Raw genomic sequence first — 19,850 nt, 5'->3', positions numbered from 1 at the left:
ATCATCTAATTGCTAACCTTCTAAACCCTAATTATTAAATCACATAAACAACTTAAATGGTTTGAGCCGGTTTGGCAAGGCTCAAGCCGATCTCAAACTGTTTAGGTAGGCTCAAGCCTAAACCAACCCGGGTTGAGCTGTTGAGCCATTTTAAACTAGTTTAGGCTTGAGCCGAGCCGTTGTCGATCCCTAATTGTCGTGTATGTTATGAAATGCATATTAAGCTCTCTTCTCTCTTCTCATTTTCGAGCTCCAAACAACTATACAAGGGTTTAGGGAAACACCTTCATTTTGCATATTATTTATACAATCCAATGCATATTTACTACATTATACTCAAACGAAACAAAATATTCATTTTCTAATGTCTCTTTATATATATTCAAGTTACACTATATTTATCATGTTTTCTACAAATAAATTCATTACTTTCATTCCATAAGTATACACCATTTGCAATAAACATTGTGATACTATTGCACAGTTGTAGATTTGACTTCTCATAGTAACCATAATCTTTTTGATCCATAGAAGAGTCACCATGCATGTGTATATCCTCTTGCATCATTGAAATATGTGGTATGAAATATTGGTATGCATCATGTTGCTAAATTCTTGTGTGGTCATCCACATCACCAAGGATAATAGCCTCACCATTAGCTGTGAAGTTAGAAATGTCACCTTTTGAGAGTTTTTTGTCTTGTATCCGAACAAGTTTTCATAATCATGATGAGGGATGTAGCATCCAATTGCTCCAAAGGTGGAAATGTCATTATCTTAAGCTATATGCAATGCTTATTTGCATCATCATTAGCAATAGAGTCAATCTTCTAATTCCTTCTCAATCAAACGTATAAACCTTGTTTGCCCTATTTAATGAACGTCTTAGTTTTTTGGCTCACATCAAAGAATATACATTATATTTTGTCTAACCTTGAATCCTCATAAGTATCATGACCCCAAGCTTCAACAAGAGATGCAATAACCGATTCATTGGTCACTTCATCCATGTTATCACCCACATTCCACGGGTTATCCATTGCAATTTCAAAACATATCCAAAAAATACACGAGTTAGTTCCTATATGTTGCAAGTCCTTACTTTTTCAAATATCTTTCTTTCCTCCTAGTGCATCTTTCTATCTTCTAATACATCCTTCATATTACCTTTTCTTTTTTTCCTCATAAGCTTTGCAACAAGCCTTTTTGTCGTGAGAGGGTACGATATTCAGATAGGAGACATTGTGCACCTTTGAGGTCGATCCAACTATTTTCAAGATGGATCGTTCTCCTTGTTTGATGGTACTTCAAGGTTGATCCAAATAATTTTAAGGCAGGGCCTTCTTCTTGTTTCATCAAATATCGTGTGTGAATGGGGTGGGCTTTCTCCCGAGCGTGGGGCATCTATCTCCTCTCTTTAGTAAGTGGTCGTTGTAGAAAGAGAACGTAGAGAGAAGTGACTACATAAGCACCTATCTCCTCCTCCTTATAATGGTTGGTTGTCTTATTCTTGTTAAATATAGTTTTTCGATTTTTTATATAACTTTGTTTCCTCTCTCTCTCTCTCGACTACACACACCTTTTGCTGCACAGAACGACTCCTGATTCTTTACATGATATTAGAGCGATTGGTAGCTTGATCCAATCCCATCGTGTTTGTGTGTGTTATGTCTAAGCCTACATTCACGAAGAACTAGTTGATTGTTATAGCAACGACTGGGGGCGTCCACCGACGTTTGTTCGATGTGATGCACAACGTGAACCGGGCATGCCAAATTGTGTTGTCTCCCTTTTCAGAAGCAACACCTTCGATTTCTTACGGAAATCGGACCAAGGGGGTTGTGGTACGTGGTGGACACAACAAAATACGTGTGGGATTGCTCTACAACCCGTTCGTGTAACGAACGTTTAGCGTACTCAGTCATAGACAAGATCTTAATTCAAGAATTGATAATTACGTATTGATCTTAACACAAAGCAGAATATTGACCCAAATTTGTATATGTATTATGATTCCAAAAAAACATAGTACATGGGTCACGACTGGAATTATGATAGAAGTAAATATAGTTATGTTTCAAAATATGCTATCTCATCTAATAAGATCCTCTTCCCCTTCTCTTCTTTGTTCTGCTCCACGTTTTTTTATAGTTCTTTCCTTCTTCTCGCTTGGCATGCTTTATTCTTCCCTCGTTTTTGGTTGCACGTATTACGGTTGGTTGTGTTCCTCGTTAACTTCCTGATTTCGGTTGTCTTTACCTACTTCGCCCACCTTTGGATTCGTTTCATACTTAATTTACAAAATTGGCCCACGGACAACAACCACCACATGGTAGAGCGTCACAAAAAGAAGAGTGAGTGATAGCCTCCACAAGCCGACAACTCACCAACTACGCCTCAAACTCCGACTACGACGATCGTGGCGGAATGTTCATGATGTGGCATAGAGCAAATTTGATTACGACATCATGCTCGACAAGCACCTCCAACTCGGAAAATGTATGGTTTGTCAATTCGGGTGCATCCAATCACATGACGTCTCATGAAAAATTGGTTCTGAGAATTGTGAAAACCCGAACGACCCGACTATGTGGAAACAGGGAATGACACAATCCACCCCATTCAGCATATTGGAAATATCCCTTTTGGCGAAGAGGGCAATCAGACCTACATCAAGAATGTCTTGCATGTTTCAACTATAACGAAGAATTTGGTCTCAGTCGGCCAGATCGTGGAACAAGGCATGCAAGTTCGATTCAATGATGGTGGTTGCTTCATCGAAAAGGAAGGTCGAATTATTGCTTGTAGTCGAAGAGAAGGTTGAATGTTCATCCTCGATTCTCATGAGATGAAATCGACAATGTTTGCCCAGGGCTATAAAGTTGACGCCAACATAGAATTGTGGGACGAAAGAATAAACTACATTAATCTCAAGAAGCTCAAAGGAATGCAGTCGAAAGGAGTCATCATCAGACTTCTGACCTTTGTTGAGAAGGAGATTACAGGTGTATGCGAAGCCTGCCAATTCGGCAAGCAACACCGACAACCGTTCCCAAAGGAGAGGAAAGTGAGCAAAGGGATCTTGGATGTAACACATTCAAATGTATGGGAACCAACCCAAACGACAACATTCAGTGGTTGCTGGTACTATGTGATGTTCATCGACGACTTCTCCAAGCACACTTGGATATTCCCAATGCGGCAGAAAAGTGAAGCGTTCTCACACGTCCAAAAATTCAAAAATGAAGTAAAAAAGGCAACCAGTCGGCATGTTCAATGTCTTCAATCAGACGACAGAAAGGAGTATTCTCTGATGCCTTCATAACATACCTTTGACCATAAGGAATTCGACAGTAGTTCACATGCCAACACACACCTCAACAAAACAAAGTAGTCGAACGAAAGAACCGGCATATAGTTGAGGTGGCAAGGGCAATGATGAACGAGAAACATTTGCCAAATTCATATTGGGCTGAAGCGGCGAACACGACTATCTATCTAATGAATTGCTACACAATATCTGGAGTGTATGATATTACCCCCCACGAGAAGTTCTATGGAAAGAAACCGAACTTATCCCACGTCATGATATTCAGTTCTATTGCCTTCACACGTATTCCCGATAAAAAACTACAAAAGCTCGATCCAAAAATGGAGAAGTGTATTCTCGTGGGGGTACGAAAGTTGTGTTTGAAGGGGCATGTTGAGAATCAAACTCAACTTTCCTAGTGTAAGAAACATCTTAGCATACCCTAGTGTGTGAACACCCCACCTCCTAATATAGTAACTAGTGTGTCATAGAACCTTAAAGTTCTATGGCACATATTTACCGTAGTTAAGTCTCCCCCTCTCTTTAGTAAGTGGTAGTTGTAGAAAGAGAACACAGAGAGAATGTGACTACATAAGCACCTATCTCCTCCTCCTCCTCGTAATGGTTGGTTGTCTTATTATTGTTAAATACAATTTTCCAGTTTTTTTATATACCTCTGCTCTCTGCTCTGCTCTGCTCTCTCTCTCTCTCTCTCTCTCTCCTGACTACACACACATACACACACTTTTCGCTGCATAGAATCACTCATGATTCTTTACAGTATTGTACAAAATGTGTTATGGTGTAACATATTCTACAAAGGAAATGGCTATGTGCTAGGCCTAGTTTCATTTCCATCAAAGTCTCAACAAAAGAGCAGGAGGGCAAAGGGATTGAATGTGGGTGTGACCAGTTGTCCCAATGTAAAAGGTACCTCGACCATAACGTCCAGGCATTGTAACTCACGTTTTCTTATTTTCTTAATTGCTTCTACACAATGAGTGACTTTGAGGTACGACAACTGAGGACGTAAATTGGACACTTGCATGTAAAGTGATACTCATCCTCTAGCTCTATGTGACATAATTTACATATCCTTTCCTCTATGGGGATCCATTAGCACGACCATTCACAACCTCAAGTTGGTGAGATGATACTCTAAGATGTCCAATGATAGTGCTTAATGCATTTGGTAAGAATGTATCTAGATATTGTTGTCGTATAATAAAACCTAACTTAGAGAAGTGCATGAAGTGTTATTTATAGTACAACATGATAGATGGTAGTGGCTCTAGTGGGTTGATCCATTTATCTTGAGTGTAAATTTTCAATATTTACTGGCATATTACTTTATTACTATCCTCATGAGAGATTAAAATTTTATTGGTCTTGTGGTAAGAGGAGGTAGGTTATTAATGTTTAGGACGTTTGCAAAAAGTTAACTTACCATAGTGCTATACCAAGAGCTCGTATCGTTAGAATCATAGAGTGATTGAGATGTCCCCAAAGCTTGATGAGCTATCCTATATTGTGATTCGCTATGTGTCCTATTAATAAAAACCTCAAGTTGAAAAAGTGCTTCTACTAGCATTGGGGGCAAAGTGAACTCTACTCTAATGATGTCACGTGACGCAGTTGATTTGCTTCGAAGTTGACGTGATAACATCATCACCAATGGTCTCTCTCTAATTGCACCCACATGAAAGAGGTGGTAGAGATGGAGGCCAAATCACTAATGCATACACGAGGGAGAGTCTTGAAGCAGCTTGGTCACTAAGGAAACCAAAAGTAAATCGCCCCTTCTGCCTCGCTGCCCCAGCCCTTGCCGACAAGAGGAGGTGGCCAAGTTTATAAATAGAGAGGATTCAGAGAGGGAGGGAGACAAAGCAAGCGCTCTTCACGTACTTTGCTCTTCACGTGTTATCAGAGAGAGAGAGAGAGAGAGAGAGAGAGAGAGAGAGAGCAAGTGCCCAGATGGATGCAACTCAGTTGGTAAGGTTGCCCAATGGAGACCAAGTGGTAATGGGTTCAAGCCCTACATTCCACAATGGCATCTAGTGAATTAAGAGATATATAAGAAGTATATAATAGAGAGGCGAGGAAAAGTCGGGTTTCGAACCCACAACGCAATGCTTGTAGTGCTAACAACTTACCACTAGCGTAAGGTAATTACGATAAAAAAGAGAGAGAGAGAGAGAGAGTCCTGAAGCAGTCCTTTGGAAACCGGAAGGAATCAGGCTTCTGATGCTTCTTTGGGGCCAGGCAGGCCCTTTCGCCTTCTAGTATGTATAGAAAGCCGGTAGATAGGAGGAGGAGGGGTGGGCCAAATTTGTAAATAGAGAGGATTCATTCAGAGAGCAGAGCTGCTCTTCACGCCATAGATAGCCAGCAGTCTTGAAGAAGCTTGCTCACCAAGGAAAGGAATTGAACCGAAAGAAAAACGCCCTCTCTCTCTGTCTCTCTGTCTCTGTGAAGTTTGGTACCTCTTTCTCGCGTTAATTCCTCCTGTTTATAAGGGAATAGAAAAAGGTGCCACTCAGAAGTTCAAGAAGCAAGACAGGCAAAGGCAGTCTCTGACAGACAGAAAGTGCAAAGCAAGAAGTAATAGAGAGTGCAAGCAAGAAAAGGAAAAGGAAAAAGAAAGGGCGACCAAGAAGAACCAACCGCTTAGCTATGGCTTCAGGATCTCAACAACCAGAGTCTTCCGAACCGTTAAGTCCAAACAAATCCTTCTTCTTCTTCCTCTTTCCATCGGTTTCTATTTCATTTACGCTCGATTTCTCTATGTCTTGCCTTTTCATTTTCCGATAAATATATTTTGGTGGGGCAGCATCGTATTTCTCTTCTCTGCTTCAGACACATTCTAACGACCGTGTTATGAGAGAGCATGATCGAACCCAAGAAGAAATAGAAAAGAAGACGGATCTTCTTTTACTGTGCTCCGCTTTTCTGCTTTTTATTTATTTAGTTTTCACTGTTTAAAGAAATCTGCTCATCACTGTAATTAGTTGCGCCTTTGTTTTACAGAAAAACACATTTCATTTAACTAGTTTTATTATGTTAAAATTTTCTTTTCTCATTTAAAGTCTGTTCGGTTACATTTGCTATCTGGAATATAGATCTAAAGCTTACCTTTAGGTTTATGTCATTCATAGATTTTTAGGTTTCTGTCAGTTAAAGAATAAGTATCTACAAGGAGTTAAATGTAATGTAGAGCTTCTTGGATTTCTTTCAGTAAAAGAGCTGAATAACTCGAATATTGGATTTCTGTTCTCCTAGATGATGGTTCTCTGTAGAATCTCATTTTGTTATTGTGTTCCCTCTAAGTAGAAACAGACTATTTCGGATAGACGACTTTTGTTTTCCAGACAACGATTCTAATTATAGTTTTAGATAGACCATGTAACATGAGTTATTTCGTATCGTTTGTACACCAACGATATTGTACGTATACCTTTAGTTTAATGTAACGTATTAGGAATGATTTGCTTTTGTTGTTCGGTAGTAAGACAGAGTATTGCGTATACATGATATTTATTTTCTAGAGATGATTAGTGTAAGTTTAGATTAGTGTAATTTAGAGTTTTGGGGAGTTCTTCCTCGGAAAAACAAAGTATTTCTAAGTTTGGATTTTTGTTTTCTACATATAGGTTCATGTCTAACTTTAGATTAATGTAATGCAGAGTCAAGGGTCCCTGTCATTAAAAACCAAGTATTGCCAGGATTTATATTGAAACAAAGTTTCTTGTGTGTGATTCCCTTTCTTTCTTTGATTAGAAATCTATTCAGCACTGGCCAAATTTAATCACATTAATCTAAAACAGAGTAGTGGCAATAGTTAAACAAGTTTTAGATTTATTAACAGACTTATTTTTTAATTCTCTTTGCTATAAGATTTGCTAATTATGTGAGTATATAATTATAATTCTCTTTAAATTATTATTATAAGATTGGTATTATATGATTACTATATCAGCTCAGTCTCTCACAGTTGATGTTCTAATGAAATCATCAGGAAAGGGACCAAAAGAGACTACACAACAGCCATTCTTGAAAAAAAGAAAGCGGCAAATCGATTGATTACTGACGAAGCTGCAAATGATGATAATTCGGTGGTTTCTCTTAATGTGGAAACCATGGAAAAGCTTCAGCTTTTCAGAGGTGATACCGTCCTCATTAAGGTAAGTTTTCTATCCCGCTTATTCCAAAGTGTTATTTTTGCATATTGAATTTAGGGAAAAACTCTGAAATATCCCTGAGCTTTTCAATAATTTTCCAAATGCCCTTCTCTACAATATATAGCGATGGGAAAAGTGCAAGAGAAGAAAAAGAGAAGAAAAGAGAGAGGGGCTTCGCCAAAAGCATTTAGAGACCTAATGAATCTTTAGCACATTTGGGGAATTAATAAAAACTTGAGGGTAATATCAGAGTTTTTTCCCCAACATTATATAGTGCACAAGTTCTTTTGTTTTTCCAATATCAAGGTAAGATTTTATGTTTTATTTCATAGTATTGATCTTGCTTTAAATGAGAATTTAGGGCAAGAAGCGGAAAGACACCATTTGCATTGTGCTTGCCGATGATACTTGTGATGAACATAAGATCAAGATGAACAAAGTTGTCAGAGCAAATCTGAGAGTACGGCTTGGTGATGTTGTTTCTATTCATCAATGCCCTGATGTAAAGTATGGAAAACGAGTACACATTCTTCCCATTGATGATACGATTGAAGGAGTGACTGGAAATTTATTCGATGCTTATTTAAAACGTGAGTTGATGTAGCCTGTTTTTAAATAGTGAACTTGTTTAACTAATAATAACTCAGTATCATTATACCCATAGTGGAACGTTTGAATCTACAAAACGTCCTATTTTCAATACAGTGCTTGAGAGTGTAAACCACTCGAGAAAATTGAGATGTTGTCTAGTTTTACTAATAATAACTCACTATCAATATAACCATAATGGAACGCTTAAATCTACAAAAGTCCTATTTTCAACACAATGCTTGAGAGTGTAAAGCACCCAAAAAAAATTGAGATGTTGTCTAGTTGAAGGTAGGTCTACTTTATGCTAATAACTACTTATAGTAGTGTGTGGAAACCTCAAAATAAGATGAAAAATTGCAAAAGGATGTGGAATCTACTGAATGCCATGAAATCGTAATAGTTGTGGGAAATTTAAATATGAACTGAAAATTCACAAAAGAAAGTGCACTAAGAAAATTGATAGATGTCTGATGGAAGATAATGTGGCATTGAACAATCTGTCATGTGAATACATGAATTCACGCTTATTAAGATTGCATTGATTTGAAGTTTACCTTGTTAGAGAACTCCAAAAGCTTTCCTAAATAGAGTTCTTTCTAATTATTTATTGCAATAGAATAATTCTAGAATTTGACTGAGTCTATGTGGTTAGTGAACTTCAAAGGTTTTCCTATAATACAGTTTATATAAATGAAATGAGTTATTTTCGAGTTTGTTCAAGCATACAATGTTGCACCTTAATTTTGTTTTTTAAAGGAAGGGTTTTGACAAGAAATTTGAAAAAATGTTAGATTTTTAACAAAGCCATATGAACAACTTTCGTAAAGGAGGTTTTGTTTTTTGATATTGCAATTGGAGAATATTAGAATTTGATCAATCTGAAACTTACAATATGATAAATCTTACAGCATACTTTCTGGAGGCATACCGACCTGTTAGAAAAGGAGACCTCTTTCTTGTTCGAGGTGGAATGAGGAGTGTTGAATTTAAAGTTGTTGAGACAGATCCTGCTGATTACTGCATTGTTGCTCCTGACACAGAAATATTTTGTGAGGGTGAGCCTATAAGACGTGAAGATGAGGATCGATTGGATGAGGTTGGATATGATGATGTTGGGGGTGTACGCAAACAAATGGCACAAATAAGGGAGCTTGTTGAACTTCCTCTAAGGCACCCTCAGCTTTTTAAATCTATTGGTGTGAAGCCTCCTAAGGGCATCCTTCTCTATGGGCCTCCTGGCACTGGGAAAACACTCATAGCAAGGGCGGTGGCCAATGAAACTGGTGCCTTCTTTTTCCTCATCAATGGTCCGGAAATCATGTCAAAATTGGCTGGGGAGAGTGAAAGCAACTTGAGGAAAGCATTTGAAGAAGCGGAGAAGAATGCACCTTCTATCATTTTTATTGATGAGATTGACTCTATTGCTCCGAAGAGGGAGAAAACCAATGGCGAAGTGGAGCGACGGATTGTGTCACAGCTGTTGACATTGATGGATGGGTTGAAATCTAGGGCACATGTCATAGTTATGGGAGCTACGAATAGGCCTAATAGCATTGATCCTGCATTGAGAAGGTTTGGAAGGTTTGATAGAGAAATAGATATCGGGGTACCCGATGAGGTGGGCAGATTGGAGGTTCTTAGGATCCACACAAAGAATATGAAACTTCAAGAAGATGTAAGTTTAAATGTTCCTAATGTTTACAGTTATCTTTGGATAACCACATATTCACACATTGGTTTTTGATTTTAGGTTGATCTTGAGAGAATCGGAAAAGATACCCATGGCTATGTTGGGGCAGATCTTGCAGCATTGTGCACTGAAGCAGCATTGCAATGCATTCGTGAAAAGATGGATGTTATTGATCTAGATGATGAGACTATAGATGCAGAAGTCCTCAATTCCATGGCTGTGACCAATGAACATTTTCAAACTGCTCTTGGAACAAGCAATCCGTCAGCCTTGCGAGAAACTGTGAGTGCAAATCCCTATACTTCATGATTTTAATATACCTTACCTAGTTGATCTGAATGCATGCAAATAATGTAACATTGTGTCATTAAATAGGTTGTTGAAGTACCAAATGTCTCGTGGGATGATGTTGGTGGGCTTGATAATATCAAGAGGGAGCTTCAAGAGGTAATCAACTTCCCTTCTGTATTGTCATATGTCGCTCACATGAAGTAAGTTAGTGTAACGAACTTCTCTTTTGTGTTGAATGCATGCATGTAAAGTTGTGCATGAAGTAAGTTTTATTATGAAGAGTTTAAAGATACAGAATCTTCTAATTTGTTTTTTGAAAAGATATCATAGTCTTTGGAGATGGTCTTTATTTGAAATTCTCAGTTTACAAAAATATCTAAAAGTGTTTTGAAAGATCAATGATAGACTGACCTCGGTTGCCTTGAATTTTAGGCTTTGCATTTTCTAGATGGTTTCCATGTCCCTTGACCCGTCACTGCTTAATTTTCAACTTTCTAAACATTTCTAGCCCCCTTGATCTAGTGTAAATGTGTCTTAGTAGTTCTCCAAATTTCTTTTCTCAAAAATATGTTTGTATCACTGACTCACATTTTTTGAGGTTATCAGACAGTACAATATCCAGTTGAGCATCCAGAGAAATTCGAGAAGTTTGGAATGTCTCCATCAAAGGGTGTTTTGTTCTATGGGCCACCTGGTTGTGGAAAAACGTTGCTTGCAAAAGCCATTGCTAATGAGTGCCAAGCGAACTTTATAAGTATCAAGGGTCCAGAATTGCTTACGATGTGGTTTGGAGAAAGTGAAGCGAACGTTCGTGATGTGTTCGACAAAGCCAGACAATCTGCCCCTTGTGTTCTATTTTTTGACGAACTTGACTCCATTGCCACCCAGGTGAGAAATTCAACAAACCCTTACTTACATTCTAGTTTCCACCACCATTTTTTCATGTATTGTTTTTGTTCTGAATATAGGAGATATACCCATCATTTATGCAGGTCACATAGGCCAGCGTTTTCGTCCTGTAGTAGATGTTAAAAGCAAATTTCCACCATTCTGTTCACAATCTATATGCACATTTATACATTACAGACCTGCGAGCATTATCTTTTGCACAAAATTTCTAAACACTAAACCCTGATGATTTTTTATAGAGAGCATGGTTTTTTTTGCATTGAATTTTGCAGCGTGGAAGTAGTAGCGGTGATGCTGGCGGTGCAGCAGATAGGGTTTTGAATCAACTTTTGACAGAGATGGATGGGATGGGTGCAAAGAAGACCGTCTTCATTATTGGGGCTACAAATAGACCTGATATTATCGATGCGGCGTTACTCCGGCCTGGTCGTTTAGATCAATTGATTTATATCCCGTTACCCGATGAGCTTTCAAGACTGAAGATCTTTCAAGCATGCCTTCGCAAGTCCCCTGTTGCTAAGGATGTTGATTTAAATGCACTTGCTCGTTATACTCAAGGATTTAGTGGTGCTGATATAACTGAGATATGTCAACGGGCGTGTAAATATGCAATCAGAGAAAACATTGAGAAGGTATATAAATGTAAAACCATTTTCTTTGTATATTTTTGAGATGAAATGATGGTAGTTTTTGGGATAAAAAAGTAGGTTTGCTTTGTTATTAAGAAAACGAGGGGATTTTTGTTTAAATTGTAGGAAGAAAATGTGTGTAAAATTATTTAAATGAATTGTTTGAACATGCATATTCTGTTTAATAATTTGTTGTAGGATATTGAGCAAGAGAAGAAAAGGAAAGAGAATCCTGAGGCGATGGAAGAGGATGAGGTGGATGAAGTGGCAGAAATCAGAGCATCACATTTTGAGGAGTCAATGAAATATGCGCGGAGGAGTGTAAGCGATGCAGATATTCGCAAGTATCAAGCCTTTGCCCAGACCCTCCAACAATCCCGAGGATTTGGTTCAGAGTTTCGGTTTCCCGATCTTCCGGCATCAGCCTCAGGCCCGGTTTCTGGGGATGCTACTGGGGTTGCTCAGGCCTCTACTGCTGCCACTGCTGCCGATGATGATGACCTTTACAATTGAAGGAAAATAGCAAAGATGATCTATTAATCGCTTTTAATGCTATATGATAATATGACCGAGCTTATTTTGTTTCCCTCTGAGGGTATTAAAAAAGTGGAAAAAAGAAAAAGAAATTCTGTTTTTACACCTAAAGGAATGTGATTACATAAAACAACCAGAAAAAGATGCTTGCTATCTTTAGGTTTTGCAGTCTTTTAATAGCCGATGATTTATATGTGTGTATGATTTTTAAGGTGAACCGATGATGCCCATTTGATTTTTGACAGTATGATGATTAAATGGAAGTCACTGCAATTAAAAAATTACTCCTTGTTGGTTTAAGACTGGATCTGTACACATGAAGTTGAAATCTCAGCATATGCCCTAAATTATTAAGATGCCACTGGAAAGTAGGGGTTCAATGCATGATCTTCTTGTCCATATCTAGTTCCATGTCTATTTCTTTCTCTTTCTCTTTTGGGAAGCAATATGGTTGTTCAGGTTACTTGCGAAGGAAGTTGAAACTGTTGGAGATTTAATTATTCTACAGTTTTAGTGACAAGCGTGTTATATATGGAGTATTAAGTTAAACGCTCTTGGACTTGTTTTGTTTGTACTGCTTAACATTTGAGAAATTTTGTACTTTGTGTAATACAATATTACTGGGTTATGTTGCAATGATGCATTACGATGCTTTATCTATCTCTTTTGGGACTGTGTAGATCCACTTGATGTCTTGAAAGATTGGAGTGCAATGCATAAGGGACTGGGTATGATTGCTCGTTTATCTTTCCAATACAAGCTTTACAATTCTTTTCCCTGTTGATACTTACAACTCATGCATTTATGGATGCTATCAATGTCTTATATTGGCATCGTTTGCAGGTGAGGATGTTATCTTATTAAACTGATACATCACATATATGAATGAACCCACATCGAAGTGTTCTGTAAGATAATATAAAAACAAAAATAACCCTCATTGTCGTCACAATCGTCACAATCCCTCACAATCCCTCATTGCCCATAAGAAAACAATCATCCCTGAAATGTCCCTTATATCCTGGGTGGGAGTTGACGGTTAATATAATCTTGGCTTTTCTTATTTAGAATCATCTGTCACTGCTGCAAAGCAAAGCAGCACATTTTTTTCCACCTTAATGGAGCAATCTTGATGAATCACAGGCAAGAAAAGAACCGACGAAGATATGTCAAACCTTTCCCCCAATATGAATTCATGTAATTATGTTTATCTAATCCCAACACATGATATCTACATCTAATCTGAACATATAACGTGTAATATTTATATTTGCCTTGAGATCAATCTAGAGAGTCACAACTGAAATGTATTCAAAACTTCAATATACATTAACATGTCATAACCTTATCCATGATAGGATCAGTGTACATATTATACATACAAACATAAGCTGATGTGAGCTTTTGGTCTGATCCGATTGCATGTTCAAAAACACGTACCCCAAGGTCTATATCACTCCACTTGCGGCAAGCACTCAACAAAGCCAGAGACATCACACTATCTGGATGGAAAGGCACATTATCCATCATTTCCCCAGCTTTTGTGAGCTGACCTGCCCGGCCTAAAAGATCGACCATACAAGTATGATGACTAAGGCCCGGTGTGATTCCATAAGACTTATTCATTGACTCGAAATACCTATGTCCCTTGTCTATATCACCTCCATGACTACAAGCTTTCAGAACACCTGCAAATGTCGCTTCATCCGGCTTCACACCTTCGATATTCATACACTCAAATAGGTTGAATACCTCTTCAACTTTTCCGAGTTGGGAAAATCCTGAAATAAGGGCATTCCAAGTAATTTGATTCCGAGCTGGAAGAGAATCAAACACTTCTAGGGCTTTTTTAAGCAAGCCACATTTGGCATACATATCCACCAGTGCACTTCCTATAAAAGTGTCATTTAGTAGATCCATTCTAGAAAGTTCTCCATGTAGTATACAGCCCTTATGTACGTCTCCGATGTCACCACAAGCTTTCAAGCTCCAAACAACTGTAAGATGGTTTGGGGAAACACCTTCATTTTGCATTTTATTTATACAATCTAATGCATCTTCACTGCATTTATTTTGTACATATCCTTCTATAAGTGTGGTCCATGTGACTACATCACGATTTGGAAGTGCATTAAAAACTTCTTCTGCTTTAGTTAGCATGCCATGTTTAGCATACATGTGTAATAACATGTTACCAAGATAGAGATTCTCTTTCAAGAACCCCATTGCCGTAATCTGGGCATGTATTAGGATGCCCTTTTCAATGGCTCCAATAGAGTTACACGCTTTCAGTTCACAAGCTAAAGTTATAGCATCTGGTGGGATACCCATAAGTTGCATTTGTTTGAAACAATCTAATGCTTCTTTGTTGTATTCATGTTGTACACATCCAGCTATAAATGCAGTCCATGCAACTACAGTGTGAACTGGAAGTGTATCCAAGATCTCCCATGCTTTTACAAGCATCCCAAACTTGGCATACATATCAATCAAAGCAATTCCAAGAAAGTAGTCTGAAGCCAAGAGTCCTTCCTTGGATATCTCACTATGTATTTCAATGCCTTTCTCTACTGTTCCAATAGATCCACATGCTTTCAGATAGCAAGCAAATGTGATAGGCTCTGGAGAGATGCCCTGAAGCTTCATTTGTTCGAAAAAACACAAGGCTTGTTCTCCACAATCATGTTGGACATATGCTGAGATCAATGCATTCCAAGCAACTACATCACGCACAGGATGCTTATTAAAGACCTTTTCTACGTTTGCAAGTTGTCCAAAATTAGCATACATGATCACCAAAGCACTAGCAATAGAAGAGTCCATACTCCAAAGGCCATTTCCATAAATTTGAGCATGCATTTCAATGCCCTTTGCCCTCTTATTCACACAGCCACATGCTTTCAAGCAAGAAGTAAGTGTGATTGAGTCCGGACAAATGCCTTCATTATACATAACTTGGAAAGCATTAAGCGTTTTCTCAGGATGCCCTTGTTGGACGTATCCTGCAAGCAATGCATTCCATGTCACTACGTCATGAAAAGGAATAGAACAAAAGACTACATTGGCTTCCTCAAGTGATCCCCATTTTGCATACATATCAACCAACACACTACCAAGAAAGGCGTCAGTTTCTACAAAACCCTTAGTAGAAATTTCTGCATGAATACCCCGACCCTTCGCTGTGTTTTCAACACCAACACACGATTTCAAGCAGCATGAAAGTGTGATAGAATTGGAGAGTACACCCTCAATTTTCATCTCGTCAAATAATCTCAAGGCTCCTTCGCCTTGATTCTCGTGCACATATCCTCCAATCAAAGCATTCCACATAACAGTGTCATGAACTCGTACTGTATCAAACACTTCATGGGCTTCTCTTAGCGATCCACATTTAATATACATATCAACTACTCCAGCTCCAAGGAAAAGGTTATTTTTAAGCAAGACATTCTTCACAATTTCCTCATGTATTTCTTTGCCTTTCTTCAAATCTTTGATTCTTCCACATGTTTTCAACAAGCAAGCATATGCTATAGCATCAAGAGGGATACCTTCCATTTGCATCCACTTCCAACACTGCATCACTTGCTTGCAATTTAGATCTTGTGCATATCCTCCCATCAAAGAGGTCCATGTTACTATATTTCGCAGAGGTAATGAATCAAACACTTCCTGGGCTTTAGACATAATGCCACATTTTGCATACATTTCTACTAGCATATTGCCAAGAAAAGGGCAAGAACTTGTTCTTAAAAGCCCTTTCTCAACTACATGAGCATGTATTTTACTGCCCTTTTCGATGGCTCCAATACTTCCACATGCTTTCAAAATGCATCCATATGTGATAGCATTAGGAGAGATATCCATCCATTCATATACATTCAAAGCTTTCTCATAATGTTCATATTGAATATACCCTGAAATAAGTGTGTTCCAAGTAACCACATCTCGGACATTAAGTAGCACAAACACTTGATAAGCTTCGGCAAGCAAACCGCAATCAACATACATATTGACCAACGCACTTTCGATATGCGGGTCTCCTCCTCCCAAGAGACCCATTTTAGCAATATCACTATGTATTTCTCTACCCTTTTCGGGAAGTATACAGATCCCACAAGCTTTCAAAGAGTACATGAATGTAACAACATCGGGACAAATATGATCAAGCTTCATATCCTGAAAAGTTATCAAAGCTTCCTTTCCATAACGAAACTTTACAAGCCCTCCAATAAGAGCATTCCAAGTCACCACGTTCCGAACTTGAAGTTTTTTTAACACTTGTTTAGCATCAAATATTAACCCACATTTAGCATACATATCGACTAATGTGCTTCCAACAAATACATCAAACTGGATTAAACCCAATTTGCAAACATTGATATGGATTTGATGACCCATTTCTATGTCTTTCATCTTAATGCATACTTTGATCAGATCAACATAGGTATGTCCACCTAAAGGAACATTAATATAGCAATCATGTAGTTTAGACTTTGACATGGTTTGATACAAAGAGAGAGCATTGTCGAACTTACCACGTTTGATGTATTGATTGATGAGAGAACCCATGAAGAATTAGGTCTTAGAAAGATGTTCTAGGTCATTTTTGTGATACATAAGATCTACGTTATTCCTATGCTAATTTTTTCTCTATAAAGGTAATGACACTCTTTACTGTATATCTGCATCTTCTGATGATGATGATTTTACAAAGGTAGTAATGCCCACTACATTGTGGAGATGGGAACTTACGAATAGCATTTCATATACATATGTATGCGTTTAGAGAGAAAAAGCAAAGATGCCTAAGACTGTTGTAGGCTGAGGTAGCTATGTTTTAGTAAGGTTGTCCACACGAGACCATAAGATCATTATATAGGGCCTAAATTTGACGGGTTAGACCATAAGATCATTATATAGGGCCTAAATTTGACGGGTTAGTATTAAAGTTTTTTTACGGGCATTTTTTAAAGATGTATGTCATATGACATAAGATTGCAAAAACTATTTTCCAATTGGTTTGGCCTAGTCTGAGCCATCCAAAGCCCTATCGCACATACGAGAGACCTATGGCATCGAAACTAGCTACTAATTGGGCTAGTCCAGTGTGAACCCTCCAAGCCCAAGTATATATAGGAGGAACTTAGGGCTCGATGAAGAGCTCATATTTTTAGAGTCTTAACGAGCGATAGAGAACTCATAATGATCATGTCACTTACTTAATATTGTGAATAGAGCAGCTGCAATCTATAACGTTGTGGTTTGAATATGTGTACTACCTCGTGTATTTGAGTGTTGTCTTAATATTGTGAATAATGACGTTGCAATATATAATGTTGTGGATTGAATATTCATACTGTCACGTTGTGCATTTATTTGAGTGTTGTCTTAATATTGTGAATAATGAAGTTGTGAATTGATAACGTTATGGATCAAATATGTGTAATACCTTGTTGTGTATTTGAGTTTTGTTAAATATTGTTGTGAGTTTTTTCATTGTTTTGTCTTCTTTCATGTAGTTATGATGTAGGGTCTTTTGGTCTTGAGGGATTAGGTTAAACTTTCGGTTATTCCACCTCTATCAAGCAGTATTTAAGTGCCAACTTCATCTACAACAAGCTAAGGAAGAGCTTTAAAAGTCTTGGCAACGCTCTGAAGGAGCCGAGAAAAAATCATACACAAGAGAAGAAGTAGAAGATTTATTTAGTTGTTGAGAAAAACAAGGGAGAATTTAGCTAAGGTGGGAATTCAATCACTTGAAGCCAACCACCATTTTGTTTATCGTCGACTCTTTGAACATGTAAAGCTTCTCAAAATAAAATCCAATAGCATTAGGACGACAATCAATCAAATCTGAAGACTGCGTCAAGTTGATCGTCCGGCCTCAGCTTATGTTGCGGATTTCCGTCTACTCGCCACCGATATTCCCTGGGACGACCAAGCATTGATGGAGCAGTTTCGGTATGGCCTACGCAATGAAGTCAAAGAATTACTCCTGACTTTCCCAGAGGAACCAAAGTCGCTCACAGAGGCAATCAGTTGAGCAGTGCGATGCGATAATCGGCTTTTCGAACGTCGTTCGGAACAACAATTCCAAATGCCAAGGACAAGGTCGGAGCCCGCATACGCCTCAGTCATAGCAAAACCTTTTGCAAAGGATTCATATAATGAGTCTCTGGCAAATATGCCAACACCAATGGAAATCGACACCACACGTCTTCGTGGACCATTGTCAAAAGAGGAAAAGCAACGACACAGAACAAATCGCCTATGTCTATATTGTGGTGCAGTAGGGCATATTGTAGTAAATTGTCCCCATAGGCCAAAAGAAAAGTAAATCAACTAGTCGTTAGTACTAAAACTCGACTCTATTTCATTAGGAGTGTTTGATAATCCTAGTAGCCCAAGTTTATCAAACAAATTTGAAGTCCTCAGTCAACTACAAGAAGAGTTAAACAATTAAGTACAACCAAAATAGTGTTGGGAAATAGGTCCGTCCGGGTGGGAAGAGAAGAGCCAATTTGATGAGTAACTTGGGAGACTATATTTGTAAATAGTCGAAATGTGCCCTGTGTGGGCTATGTATGTAATTAGCCATAAAGTTGTATAAGTATAAATACAAGTAGGGCAAACTTTAGTAAGGTGTAGTAGATCATTGTTGTATCATTGGGTTGTGAGTTACAAGAAGGTCATTGCCTCTGTAACTGAGTGAGTGAGTGAGTGTGTGTGAGAGCTAGAGTGTAACTCTGCAGCTGTCTATTGACGAAGAAGATCTCGAGGTCGTTGCCTCCGAGTTTCTTATTGTACTCCTCTCTACTTAGTGATTCTGTTTCTTGGGTTTTGTGGACCCATGTGGTTTTTCCCTTCCGGGTTTTCCACGTGAAAAATCGTCTGTCATTGTACCTGTGTTCTCTGCTTTCTCGTTTTCTGTCTGAGCACTATTTTTCTTGTTTTTGCACCCGAATACGTGAAACGAATAGGAGTTGTTTGGTTGGACAACCCTAAATTTGTGCAACCCATTAGTAGTTCCATTCCTTCTAAGCAAGTTAGTAAGGTGTTCTTAGCTCAAGTAAAAGTTAGTACTATAAGTAACCCTCTATCACGGACAGGTGGACGAGACCAAATACTAAGAGAGAGCGAGATCATAAGCAAGAGAACAAGAAAGTGAGAGAGAAAATAGACAAGATAACAAGAACTGATATTATGCTTCCGTAACTGGTGTTGTTCACCAATCAAGGGGCACTTGAGTATTTATACAAGAATGTGGAGGTACGCATGTAAGCTAGAAAACTTCTAAAGAGTGCATGAAGATGCATTCTAGAAATTTCTTGAAAGTTCTAGTGATTAACCTACAATGTAATAAGTTGAATATTGTAATACAACTTCAGACAAGGACAAGTGGTGGCAATATTGCAACAGAGAAGCCAAACAAGGTCACTTACCTCGAATCGGGGGGGCATCTAAGCGAAGATGGTTGGCTTGGTCCTTGTAGCATTCTCCTACGAGGGTGAGCTCCAAGGAAAGGTCGTGATGTACATCCTCCAAGAGACGTGCCCGATCGTCCGCAGAAGGATTGACAAAGTCAGGCGGAGACCGTAGTTTGAGAAAAATGGAGTAACTGCCATAGATGCATGCAGAGAATTGTAGGCGAACTTGACGAGTTGGAGAAGGTCAACCCAGTCGTCTTGTTGGTAGCTAAGAGAGCACCGCAAGTA

At 38.4% G+C, this 19,850-nt stretch overlaps 2 protein-coding genes across 2 annotated transcripts; one reads left to right on the top strand and one right to left on the bottom strand.

Annotated features, from left to right (window-relative positions):
- The first annotated feature begins 5,888 nt into the window (after nucleotides 1-5,888).
- On the top strand, nucleotides 5,889-12,416 carry LOC147859158 (cell division control protein 48 homolog D). The gene is made up of 9 exons (XM_087325744.1): nucleotides 5,889-6,021; nucleotides 7,326-7,491; nucleotides 7,850-8,078; nucleotides 8,988-9,754; nucleotides 9,830-10,051; nucleotides 10,145-10,216; nucleotides 10,667-10,948; nucleotides 11,242-11,601; nucleotides 11,797-12,416. The coding sequence occupies exons 1-9, from the start codon at nucleotides 5,984-5,986 to the stop codon at nucleotides 12,109-12,111; spliced, it is 2,451 nt and encodes an 816-aa protein (XP_087181870.1). The 5' UTR covers nucleotides 5,889-5,983; the 3' UTR covers nucleotides 12,112-12,416.
- A 1,022-nt stretch (nucleotides 12,417-13,438) lies between these two features.
- Nucleotides 13,439-16,897, bottom strand: LOC147859157 (pentatricopeptide repeat-containing protein At2g03380, mitochondrial-like). The gene has a single exon (XM_087325743.1). The coding sequence runs from the start codon at nucleotides 16,702-16,704 to the stop codon at nucleotides 13,462-13,464; it is 3,243 nt and encodes a 1,080-aa protein (XP_087181869.1). The 5' UTR covers nucleotides 16,705-16,897; the 3' UTR covers nucleotides 13,439-13,461.
- Nucleotides 16,898-19,850: the final 2,953 nt, after the last annotated feature.

The sequence above is a fragment of the Azolla caroliniana genome, unplaced genomic scaffold, assembly GCF_043228905.1.
Source record: "Azolla caroliniana isolate FFs.n. ecotype wild unplaced genomic scaffold, voAzoCaro1.0.p SCAF_10, whole genome shotgun sequence".
NCBI lineage: Eukaryota > Viridiplantae > Streptophyta > Polypodiopsida > Salviniales > Salviniaceae > Azolla > Azolla caroliniana.
Note: the sequence above shows the minus strand (reverse complement) of the source record. Positions and strands in the feature narration are given on the sequence as shown.

Coding starts and splice junctions, on each gene's coding strand:
- LOC147859157 (XM_087325743.1), bottom strand. CDS start 16,704: ATGGGTTCTCTCATCAATCAATACATCAAACGTGGTAAGTTCGACAAT.
- LOC147859158 (XM_087325744.1), top strand. CDS start 5,984: ATGGCTTCAGGATCTCAACAACCAGAGTCTTCCGAACC. Junction 8,079..8,987: donor ATTCGATGCTTATTTAAAAC/GTGAGTTGATGT, acceptor TAAATCTTACAG/CATACTTTCTGGAGGCATAC. Junction 10,052..10,144: donor CGTCAGCCTTGCGAGAAACT/GTGAGTGCAAAT, acceptor GTCATTAAATAG/GTTGTTGAAGTACCAAATGT.